Raw genomic sequence first — 13,411 nt, forward strand, 5'->3', positions numbered from 1 at the left:
AGTATCTTATTTTCCTTAGATTTACCTTAAAACTTATGCGAATGATGGACGATACATATTCTTGTCTTAACTGCAAATGTGAGCTTAAATCGGCTTTCAGCTCCCATGTATTACGGTATTCAAATGATACACCGAACAAAACATTTGGTTCTGGTTACCTTGGAAACTGCATAAAATGAACAAATGACATTTGCTTGGAGCAGCATCTTTTTCAACCTGAACAGATTGATTGCAAAACAGTATGCACATGATTTCATCCCCTATCGTGGAGAGGACAACATTATCAGGAGTGATTGGGGAAAAAATCGATACAGTTACATATCGCAATATTTAGGATGATATTATATTGATACTTTGACACCAAGTATCGATTTGTAAAAAAACAAAAAATACATACTGTATACTACAGTGAGCTCAATGTATTGGGACAGTAACATTTCTTTGGGGGGTTCTGTGCTCCAGCACTTTGGATTTGAAATTATACAATGAGTATGAGGTTAAAGTGAAGATTGTCAGTTGAATTTAAGGGTAGCATCCACATTGATGTAGAAGTGTTTAGAAACATATTATTATTATTTTTGTATTTTAACCCCTTTTCCTTCCCAATTACGGTCTTGTCTCATGTCTACAACTCCCCAACGGGCTCGGAGAGGTGAAGGTTGAGTCATGCATCCTCCGAAATATGACCCGCCAAACCGCACACCCACCCGCTTAACCCAGAAGCCATCTGCACCAACCTGTCAGAGGAAACACCGCTCAACTGATGACCGAAGTCAGTCTGCAGGCGCCCGGCCTACCACAAGGAGTCGCTAGAGCCCGATGAGCCCCCGGCCAAACCCTCCCATAACCCGGACAATTGTGCGCCGCCCTATGTCTTACTTCAATTAGCCACGAAATCCCTAGTTTGAAAGCGCATGTTTTCTAGAAGCTGTGCGGTGCCATTTCCCTTGAATTTACCCATACATGGGCTAGCTGCCTAGCAGAGTTTCAGCCAATGAGATTCAGCCCCTCGCCATTTGAGTGACAGCTGGCAAGACACACACACACACACACACACACACACACACACAGTAGAGCGAGAGAGAGAGCAATGACATGGTTCACATCTGCACATTTGTGACATAGTACGCAATTTTCAGGGACCACTTCTGGCTTGTGGACGCTACCTTCCAAACTACTGGTGAAAAAGTATACAAAAGTACCAGAGAATATCTTTAAATAGTGAGTCACCATGTTTTCATCACTTTTATTTCCATGACTGATCAAAACCTGGTTTTATTATGGCTCTCTCTTGTCTCTCTGAAGTAGACATATAGTGAGCAATATGTTTTGAACATCTAATCGCAATACATATAGAATGGTAAGAATCGTAAGTATCGTGATAATATTGTAACATGAGGTCCCTGGCAATTTCCATCCCTAATTTTCAATGCTCATTTGTGTCCATTTTTCATTGTTGCCTCCATTTCGCGGCTGTGATTTTAAGGGGCAGGAGGTTGGAGAGAGGTATTCACTGACAAGAAATTGGTCAAGGACATGGGTTCCTGACTGGCGTAATTAGTGTAGAGATTATTACTTGAGAGTGAGGTCAGGCAAGTCACCTTGGTGAGGGATTCTCAAGAGCAGTTTAAAGAAAGACGACCCCTCTCCATATGCAAGCCGCACCGCAGTGTTGAGTACAGACCATGGCCACAGACTGATATTAGTCTAGTCACACAGGATTTTGATCTACTCCAGATTATTGTACAGCCCAGACAAACCCATTGAAACTGTTGCTAAAACAATTTAACTAAAATGTTTTTTTTTTTCATGATCAATAAATGAATGAAATACTTAATGAAAAAAATCACTATACAGTATAACAGGCCTCGGTAATCTGCAATCATTTACTCTCAGTTCTCAGTTTATTAGGTACACCCACCTAGTACCGAGTCAGACCCCCTTTTCCTCAGTAAACGGAAATGTTTCTCAGTTAGTGTCAAGAAACCTAAAGTGTGCCTGGATAGTTCCGCACACCATTATACCACCACCATCAGCCTGTACCGTTGAGACCAGGCAGGTTGGGGCCATGGACTCTGCTGCTTACGCCAAATCCTGACTCAGCATGACACAACAGGATCCGGGATTCGTCGGACCATGTTTTTCGACTGCTCAATTGTCCAGTGTTGGTGATCGCGTGCCCACTGGAGCCGATTCTTCTTGTTTTTAGCTGATAGGAGTGGAACCCTGTTGGTCGTCTGCTGCAATAGCCCATTTGTGACAAGGACCGACGAGTTGTGCGTTCTGAGATGCCGTTCTTCACACCACTGTTGTACCGTGCCATTATTTGCCTGTTTGTGGCACGCCTTTTAGCTTGAACGATTCTTGCCATTCTCCTTCGACCTCTCATCAACAAGCTGTTTTCGCCCATAGGACTGAAGCTGACTGGATTTTTTTTGTGTTTTGAACCAGTCTTTGTATACCCTACACACGGTCGTGCATGAAAAACGCAGGACACCGGCCATTTCTGATCGTACCATGCTCAAAGTCGCTCGTTTTTCCCATTTTAACATTCAATCGAACAGTAACTGGATGCCTGTCTGCCTGCTTTATATAGCAAGTCATGACCAAGTGACTGTCACGCCCTGGCCATAGAGAGGCTTTTATTCTCTATTTTGGTTAGGCCAGGGTGTGACTAGGGTGGTCATTCTAGTTTCTTTATTTCTATGTTTTGGCCGGGTATGGTTCTCAATCAGGGACTGCTGTCTATCGTTGTCTCTGATTGGGAATCATACTTAGGCAGCCCTTTTCCCACCTGCGTTTTGTGGGTAGTTGTTTTCTGTTTAGTTTATGCACCTTACAGAACTGTTTCGGTTTTCCCTCACGTTTATTTTGTTTGAGTGTTTTGTGATCAAATAAAATCATGAACACGTACAACGCTGCGCTTTGGTCTGATCCTCATTACGACGAGAGCCGTGACAGTGACTCACTGTCTGTAGGAACAAACTATTTTCGTTAATGGGCTGGTGTACCTAAAAAACTGTCCACTGAGTGTAAGTCACACTTTTATCTAGTTTTGATAAGAACATGTAATTAGATAATGTACAGTTAATGTCTGTGTGTAAGGGTAAAGTGACAGTACTCTGTTATATTTCATTATTTTTAAGTTATGTGACCCAGTCTTTATCATAAATATCTCTAAGGTGAAGTCAATTCGCTCTCAGCAGTGTAAATGTTGATAAAGATTGATCCGCTACTGTTGGAAGTTATGATTTGACCAAACTGTGCAGAACAGATTAGGAATAAAATAGGATGCGTCATCCTCTTTGGTGTAAGTGAATGTATTGTTGAACAGGATGCACATAGACACTTTTCACAGCTGGTATGTAGGTGCAAAACGGACGTGGGAGAAGTGTATCTAATTTTCCCAGGTAAGTGCTTCATTAAATATTTTTGCTGCTCTCTCAAGTGAAAACAAAACTCGCCTAATTGTGTCCCTCCAACAATGACCTAGAAATCTGAAAGTGTTTTTAGTTTCCACGCTTGCGTGTTAAGATTAGTATTCTTAGTTCTGAATTATTTGAAGGATATCGTATTGTTTTCCGTCTTGAAAGGTAACTGGAGGAATCACTGTTCAGCCATCCCTGATCGGGAGGTGGTGAAAACAGATGGTGCTCCCAACGCCTCATTCTGTGAGAATACTCACAGCATCCACACACTTCCACAATGCCTCTCCAATTTCTGAACATCCAATGGAGAGAAAAAGAGATGTCAGTTTTTCTTCTATACTGAGTGGATCTATACTTCTATACTGAGTGGATCTATACTTCTGAACTCTTGCTTAGACTTAAACTTTTCAGAAAATGCAATGTTAGCTTTTCCCATGAGATTACATGGCACACATAGCCCTATGCTAACATGACCAGCATGATTATTTCCTGTAACAAATTCCACAACAGCCAAATAAAAAGGTTCACTGTCAAGTTCTGATTTTAGTTATTTTATTATGTCTTTGTTTTAGTATGGTCAGGGTGTGAGTTGGGTGGGTTGTCTATGTTCCTTTTTCTATGTTTTGGGATTTCTGTGTTTGGCCTGGTATGGTTCTCAATCAGATGCAGCTGTTTATCGTTGTCCCTGATTGAGAACCATATTTAGGTAGCCTGGTTTCACTTTTGAGTTGTGGGTGAATATTTTCCGTGTTAGTGTTTGTTACCACATGGGACTGTTTCGTTTGTTTCACTTTGCTATTTTGTATTTTGTAGTGTTCAGTTTGACTTATTAAAATGGACACTTACCACGCTGAAAATTGGTCCGATCTCTCTTACTCCTCATCAGAGGAAGATGACGAACGTTACACTCATGTATTTGGATGTGATCAAACACTTTTTCATGAAATTGTTGTTAACAGATGTCAAAGAAACACGTTCTGCTAATCAAAGTTACTAAAATCACATGTTTGAGTGACTGGTCAAATAGCTCTCAGTGTAGGGAGTCTAGCACCTGACAATTTTTGTAGTTTGCAGTAAGTGTTCGAATCGCAGATTAGATGTTTTTTCTTCTTTGTAATGTAGAATTACATTTATTGTGTTACTTTGTTAAGAAAACATTAAATGAGGAGCTGCGTCTTTCTTCAGCCTTGTAGACAAACACACTGCTAATAATCATGCATTACATATATTGCATGTATATGTACATTTAACTGCACAACATTGTTCATGCATTATTCAAATGATCTACTTTGTCACATATGTGTTATTTGAATCGAGGACCAGCAGGAGAGTTTTTTCTATAAATAAAAAAATGTCACATAGGGGATTTGATCCCCTACAAAAGGTTTCCTAGCACACCGCATTGCCACCTGGCAATGATAACAAATTACAGTACATTACTGCTGTCTAACAATACCATGAGCCTATCTGAATTAGGTTTGATGATGTTCTATAAACATCCTATATCTTTTTTCCCCCATAAAAGCACATGGATGTGTGTGAAATAAGCAAAAACGTGGAGTTTTGTCATATATGAGAAAACGTTACTTTAGGTTTTGTTTAACGTTAGTAGCCTAGTCAAGGATGCATCATGTCGGCTTGGGCAGTGTTCAGATTTTCATACCTTTGTAACATCCTTGTGCCATCCCGGGGTACACAGTATTACCAGCATTGAACATAATGGGTGCTATTTACAAATGCAGAATACTCCACTCTAATCTGAAGGTTAGCAAATGCCTGTAAATTCCCATAGCGGATGCTAGCTAAATGCTAACAAGTGCATGCAAAAATTGTATACGGTCTCTGACAAACTATTTGCAGGACAGACAGCTCACAAAGTTATACAAATAACAAAACAAATGTTACTCACAATTTTCTGCACACATGAAACATTAGACAGAATGGTCTTAATCCAGGGTGGAATTCTCAGCTGTTACCAAGAGAAGCTTGATTTTGCAAGAAGCTAACCACTTTGATAACTAGCGACTAATACCGTTTACAAAACCCAATTCATACAGTCCCATTTTTAAAACATTCTTGCCAGGAGAAGCATTTTATATCTCCCGTGCACTTATAGGCAAGTTTAGGAGTAGAGTTAGATGTGGGCCGATGTCTATTTGAATAAATCCATTGAATATAAACCACCACAAAGAAATACTTTTTAAAATTTATTTTAGGCAGGTCCTAAGAAACATTGCAAGACTAAAGTTATTTTCAAAATAATATGGCATATTTTGAGTTTAATGATGTTACTGTTCTGGACAGCCTAAAGGCTACATGGGAGCCATGCACATGAAATCATTAGATATTTTGTTAATTAAACAGACAAAACACTTAGACTACCCTGATCACAGTCAACACACATATTTTATAGTAGGCTAAGAATGTAATGACATATAACAATATAACTTGCGTCATGGCAACGTGTGGAACCGCAAAATTATAGGCCTACACTTGATGTAGGCTACATTATTGCATGCAAAATGTTTCTAATTAGTGATAGATGAGCAAACAAATAGATGAGCTATACAATCTCCACTTAGTTGCCCAGCCAGAGAAGTCACAAATAGACAGATGGAGATTCAGTAAAACAAAATTGATTGATTAAGACAAGTCGCAAGCTTTTGGTCGGCCTAAGGTACTAAGCGACTGCGAGTGAACAGCAAAATAATCCACTTGTTTGGCCTAAACTACAGTGTATTCGGAAAGTATTCAGACCCCTTGACTTTTTCCACATTTTGTTACGTTGCAGCCTTATTCTAAAATGGATTATATATATATTTTAAAATTACTCATCAATCTACACACAATACCCCATAATGACAAAGGGAAAATAGTTTTTTAGAAATTTTTGCAGATGTATAAAACAAAATGAAATACCTTATTTGCATAAGTATTCAGACCCTTTGCTATGAGACACGAAATTGAGCTCAGGTGCATCCTGTCTCTACAACTTGAGTCCACCTGTGGTAAATTCAATTGATTGGACATGATTTGGAAAGGCACACACCTGTCTTTATAAGGTCCCACAGTTGACAGTGCATGTCAGAGAAAAAACCAAGTCATGAGGTCAAAGGAATTGTCCGTAGGACCCTGAGACAGGACTGAGTCGAGGCAAAGATCTGGGGAAGGGTACCAAAACATGTCTGCAAAATTGAAAGCCCCCAAGGACACAGTGGCCTCTATCATTCTTAAATGGAAGAATCTTTCAACCACCAAGACTTTTCCAAGAGCTGGCCTCCCTGCCAAACTGAGCAATCGGGGGAGAAGGGCCTTGGTCAGGGAGGTCACCAAGAACCCGATGGTCACTCTGACAGAGCTCCAGAGTTCCTTTGTGGAGATGGGAGAACCTTCCCGAAGGACAACCGTCTCTGCAGCACTCCGCCAATCAGGCCTTTATGGTAGAGTGGCCAGACAGAAGCCACTCCTCAGTAAATGGCATATGACAGCCCTCTTTGAGTTTTCCAAAAGGTACCTAAAGACTCTCAGACCATGAGAAACAAGATTATCTGGTCTGATGAAACAAAGATTGAACTCTTTGGCCTGAATGTCAAGCATCATGTCTGGAGTAATCCTGGGGGGATGTATTAAAAATGTGCAAAAATGGCAAAAAATATGGTTTTGTTTTGTCATTATTGGGTATTATGTGTAGATTGATGAGGGGAAAAATCTGTTTAATCTATTTTAGAATAAGTCTGTAATTTAACAAAATGCAAATGCACTCTACATACACTAACATGCTGGCAAAATGTTCTGATTGTCCTAATAAATGAGCCAACTAGACAAGATTATCATGAGCAGCACTCACCTCAATTTAGCTAACATTTCCACAGCCTAATTGTACCCTAACCAATACCCAAACGGAGATTTATTAAGAAAAAAAATCTGTCTTTGATTGATTTATTAAGACGAGTCCCCACGAAACGGTGCTGAAATTGTTGAAAGTTGACCACACGCAGGTAGGCTATTGCTTCAATTGTATTATAACAATTTGATCCCTTCAGTTTCGTTAGCCTACTTTAGTAAACATGTTCGTTATTCAGTGATGTTTATTCCCACAGTAATTCTCTATGGATCCATCCAGTCGCAGTTAAGAAAACAGTGCATGTGGTGGGCTATGCAAAGGGATCGGTGAAGAGACATGCCTCGCAAAGTTCAGAACTGCCAGGAGGATAGTGGTAATGGGCACTGCTTAGCAACCATCAAGAGCTTAATTAAGAGCGCAATGCGTGCTATTGCCGCCTCAGCATTATGGCTACATTTCATACTAAGGCAGAACTTTACCGCAATCATTACTAGGGTCGGTTGGCGGAAATAAAACTATCGACTTTGTCACCAGCAATACCTTTCATGTATAAAAAATAATTGTCAAGAAGTTGGCTGGATGCTGAAGTTGACGGAAAAAGGTATTGGTTTAAAAAGTGTATAAATTAGCAAACCAAATTCACAAGTGCAGAGTATTTAGCACGTTTTAGTCAGTTAACTTAATAGTTATTCTAAGGTACAGTATATAGCAGGCAAATATGTAGTTGTGTGATACTAGATTTCCTGGTGCGTGCTGAAAAACACTGAGAGTGACTCAGAAGGCTCCGGTCTCTCGTCGTTGTGCACTTGTTAACGTTGCATTTTCGGAAAAAAAGTTAACGTTTAAGCAAGAGATCAATAAGTTTAGGAAAGAAGAAATAGTGCCAGCAAAGTTCACTGAACTAATGTAAATATTGCTACAAAAAATGGAAGACAGAATGTTCCGGATTTAGCCTGGTCCCAGATCTGTTTGAGCTTTTGCCTACTCCATTGTCATTGTCAAGCCAAACATAATTGTTATTGATACGTTATGCATGACAATTCCATAAGGAGTTGGCAAGAAAGAAGGAAAACAGACTGTCACCCAGGCTATACCAGATTATCCTGAAGTAAGGGATATGAAGACACAGTGTAGGTCAATGTACAGTACCATTCATAAGTTTGGACACACCTACTCATTCAAGGGTTTTTCTTTATTTTTACTATTTTCTACATTGTAGAATAATAGTGAAAACATCAAAACTATGAAATAACATATATGGAATAATGTACTAACAAAACAAGTGTTAAACAGATTCTTCAAAGTAGCCACCCTTTGCCTTCATGACAGCTTTGCACACTCTTGGCATTCTCTCAACCAACTTCATGAGGTAGTCACCTGCAATGCGTTTCAATTAACAGTTGTGCCTTGTTAAAAGTTAATTTGTGGAATTTCTTTCTTAATGCGTTTGAGCTAATCACTTGTAGGGTGGTATACAGAAGATAGCACTATTTGGTAAAATGCCATATTACTGCAAGAACAGCTCAAACAAGCAAAGATAAATGACAGTCCATCATTCTTCAAGTGCAGTCGCAAAAACCATCAAGCACTATGATAAAACTGGCTCTCATGAGGACCGCCACAGGAAAGGAAGACCCAGAGTTACCTCTGCTGAAGAGGATAAGTTCATTAGAGTTACCAGCCTCAGAAATTGCAGCCCAAATAAATGCTTCACGGAGTTCAAGTAACAGACACATCTCAACATCAACTGTTCAGAGGAGACTGTGTGAATCAGGCCTTCATGGTTGAATTGCTGCAAAGAAAGTACTAAAGGACACCAATGAGAAGAAGAGACTTGCTTGGGGCAAGAAACATGAGCAATGGACATTAGACCAGTGGAAATCTGTCCTTTGGTCTGGTGAGTCCAAATTTGAGATTTGTGGTTCTAACCCCCGTGTCTTTGTGAGACTGAATGGATAACCTTCGCATGTGTACATCCAACCATGAAGCATGGAGGAGGAGGTGTGATGGTATGGGGGTGCTTTGCTGGTGACACTGTCAGTGATTTATTTAGAATTCAAGGCACACTTAACCACCATTGCTACCACAGCATTCTGTAGCAATACGCCATCCCATCTGGCTTCCGCTTAGTGGGACTATCATTTGTTTTTCAACAGGACAATGACCCAACACACCTTCAGGCTGTGTAAGGGCTTTTTCACCAAGAACGAGAGTGATGCAGTGCTGCATCAGATGACCTGGCCTCCACAATCACCCAACCTCAACTCAATTGAGATGGTTTGGGATGAGTTTGACCTCAGAGTGAAGGAAAAGCAGCCAACAAGGGCTCAGCATATGTGGGAACTCCTTGAAGACTGTTAGAAAAGCATTCCAGGTGAAGCTTGGTGAGAGAATTATTAGAGTGTACAAAGCTGTCATCAAGGCAAAGGGTGGCTACTTTGAAGAATCTCAAATTTAAAATGTATTTTTATGGTTACTACATGATTCCATTTGTGTTATTTCATAGTTTTGATATATTCACTATTATTCTGCAATGTAGAGAATAGTAAAAAATAAAGGAAAACCCTTGTCCAAACTTTTGACTGGTACTGTAGGTAGCAACGTCCAGTAGTAAAAGATCTCTATTCTAAAATATCTCTGTTCCCCAAGATCTTTATGTAATCGTTACATTTCTCAGGAAAATAAGGACCTAACATTGTTTCGAAAATGATGCACTGATGTGCACCGACAACAATATGACATGTTACACTCCAGAACAGCCTTTGCCGATTTGCTTTCAATGCTACCAGCTGCCTTTGAATTGATAAAGTATGACAACATGGGGGATACTGTAATACCTATAGAGTGTATTCTTTGAAAAAAAATCGGACTCTTAGAAACGATTTTTGTGTTGTGAGCACTTCCCCATGGGATATGTAAGTGAGCACCAAAAATATATCTTTCCGCTGCCTTATTTGGGAGATCTTAGCACGAGAAAAACTCACTTTACTTCACAGCATGTCCTCCCTGAAACCATATGTCACTATGAATTATCTGATGGTTTTATTAGAATTGAAACAGTCTTTGTTTCTTATTTAGTGGGAATGTTCTTTAGATGGTTGTTCAAAGATTGATATTTAAAGTTGAGCCATTTAGAGGTCTTTTGTGAATTTTAATGAATAGCTGAATGGTTGAAATAAAGACAAAAAGTATTACATTCCAAAGTATTATCTATTCTACTATTTGTATCATTCCACCAGTTATACAAGGTACTGTAGCTTACAAAGTAGTTTTCTCTTGGCTCTTGCTGTGCCTGCTTATTTAAAATGTTATGAGTTTAGTGTAGTGTATAATACTGTAGTGTATAATAGTTTGTTTTGATACATGATCTTATGTAACACCATTAAACACTCACAGTGATATGAAAATAAATAAGTAAATATAGCTATTACAGTATGTGACTTGATTTTTTTATTTCCTTCATCTGTCCTAGACCTGGACCAGCTAGCACGGCCCAGTTACCAGGCGGAACTGCGCTCTGCCCCCCAGCACGGCTACCCGCTGGGCATGGGCTCTGATGTGGAAACAGAGACGGAGGGTGGGCCCTCGCCCGACCACGCCCTCAGACTGTGGATGCAGGAGATCAAATCAGAGCACAGCTCCTGTCTGTCCAGCAGAGCCAACTCTGTCCTGTCGCTCACCGACACTGAGCAGGAGAGGAAGTCAGATGGAGAGAACGGTAAGACCACCCAGTCTGGGGAATGCAACAACAAGGGGTTATATATTATATCACCTACCTGCATATGCCACTGTCTGTGTGTTCTTACCATTTAATCAAAATGTCTTAGACAAGTAGCTTGTTTTTTGTTTATGACCAGTTCTATGCTGTACTGTACATAGTATTGAGCTTTGCTCAATAGGTACCTATAAATCAGACTAATTTCCATCACTTTGCCATGAAAATAATGAAAATGGTTCCAGCTGAAGTAAAGCTAAACACTTTCAGCCAAATGGTATGTTGTCCACCAAATCTGTCCATGATGCCAACCCAAGAACTCCATAGTGACCACTATTGCAGGTGTTAGGTGTAACCTTTTGCAAGGTCCTTAAGGCATTGGGATCTACACTACTACAGTATGACAGTGTGTACTGCAGTCTGTGCTTTATTCACATCATCACAGAAAAGGTTGTTATTCTGAGAAAACATTATTACTCCTGATCATTGCATGCCCCTTGGCAACAAGAGGAATAGAATGATTTTGGGGGTATGTATTTATCTAGGAGACCCAGGGATTCATTCAGTGGGTAATAAAAGCAAGCAAAGAGCAGGCTCAGTCTATTGATCGTCAAGAGAAGTGATATTTGTATTAGGGATGTCACGCTCTTAATTCAGTATGCACACTCTTCAGTGAGAGGCATACAGTTAGTGTGAAATTAAGTTTGTTGTTTGTGTGAGGCACCTTTTCCAGGGTCAAGTCTAATGAGAGAAAAAGGGGTGAGTCTGTAGCAGCCTCGTTTTTCTTGTTGAGGTCTATTCAGAATACCAAATGAGACAGCAGCGTTAGTTACCCATTTCAGGGCTTCAATATCTGTGAAAACTAAATCTACCTATTTGGATGAGAGCACACATCAATTTAATGATATGATTTCTATCATCTTGTTATGTTGAAGGTTTGTCTAAAATTGCTCTTGTATGAGATTTGTGCACTATGTCATTTTGTGGGAACATTTGAAGAAATAGAGCATCACCAGAGAACATTATTAAAAAGCTGGTGCAGATTCTTATGTTCGAGGGTGCGAGCTTTGGACGGGAGGGGACTGTCCCCTGTGATGCAATGTTACTGCCATTCATATTTACTCCTCAGCCTTCATATTAACTATTTACCCTGCTAGAAATGTGCATTTGTGAATATTATATATCTGTTGGGAGGCATGACCACATTAATCTCAGAGGTCGTTTGGAGACAATGTTGTCATTGTTGTTGCCTTATTATCTTTATCTGTGGAAGAATGTCCCTCAGCATTTATTTATTCTCTGCCAGAAGGATTATCACTCTGGGGAATACAATTGCTGTGAGATGGCTGTGTTTGTAGCGGGAAAATGGTGGGCCTTGTCTCTCTCTTACCGTCCCTGTCTCCTGCTGATCTGTTAAGACTGACAGTCCAATGGAAAGGAAGAGCAGGCTGGTGTTTTGAACTGGCATGGCGCTGATGAGGGATGTGATCTGCAATTTTAATGAGCATCAGCGCAGAGGGAAGTTCAGAAGCAGTTTACCTCCCTCCCTCCCTCAGTAAATATCTTGGCTCCTCACTATTAAAGTATCTTATGCAATTCCTCCCCCATGTAGAAAAAAACATCACTATTTCTTAATGCAGTATTTATCAGTTTACTCTGAACTGAACTGACCACAATACTCCGTTGGAAGAAACCAATTGCTCTTGTTATATTTTGGCTACTTGCTGTCACAGTACTCTGTTCTCTCCTGGTATTTCACAGTTTATGTAAAAATGACTATTGTTCTCTAAAGGATTACCATGGAAGTAAAACCATTGTTGATGAGTGTAGAAATTGATGCTACAGTTTGTACCATAGACAAGCATGAAGGCTAAGGATGATTGTTATTGCAACTGAATGACAAGGCTTCTTGTTTTTCTTTGATTTGGGATGGAGTGAATTAATATAGGGAGGCATTTTCATTGTGTAGAAAGTCCTAAATAATTAAGGAACATCTCCACAATACAGTACAGGTCGTAAAAGTGTCATTCTATAACCACATGTTCATATGGCCTCACATAAAGGTCTGTCAATTAGATTATTGTTACATGAAATGTGCCCCTAGTGTTTATTTGCTAGTAGTGCTTTGCCCAGTTCCTTCAGGGTTTGGAAGTGAGATTTGAAAATCTGCTATGGTCAGGCTACACGATGTATGTGCATATTCCGGTCATGTATCATGCAGCACCTTTGGTTGATTGCCATAAAACCTCCCCTTCGTTCTAGGCTTCTGTTCCCCTTCAGAAAAAAAACAAAACAATATCTAACGTCAGCCATTGATGGATGAGGCCACATTGTGGCTGTCACATGCCTGTGTGAGGTTGTCCTCTCCTTATGTTGAGGTTATACCCTGGAGAACATGGCCAGCAGTGTTAGAAATCAGAACAT

At 40.0% G+C, this 13,411-nt stretch overlaps 1 protein-coding gene across 1 annotated transcript in view; it reads left to right on the forward strand.

Moving 5' to 3' along the window:
* LOC112250235 (teneurin-1-like) overlaps window positions 1-13,411 on the forward strand; it is a 180,122-nt gene that overhangs the window by 49,232 nt on the left and 117,479 nt on the right. The window contains exon 3 of the mRNA XM_042309579.1: window positions 10,745-10,990. Within this exon, the coding sequence (XP_042165513.1) occupies window positions 10,745-10,990 (246 nt within the window). The remainder of the gene's footprint in view (window positions 1-10,744; window positions 10,991-13,411) is intronic.

This window comes from Oncorhynchus tshawytscha, linkage group LG30 (assembly GCF_018296145.1).
Source record: "Oncorhynchus tshawytscha isolate Ot180627B linkage group LG30, Otsh_v2.0, whole genome shotgun sequence".
Taxonomy (NCBI): Eukaryota; Metazoa; Chordata; class Actinopteri; order Salmoniformes; family Salmonidae; genus Oncorhynchus; species Oncorhynchus tshawytscha.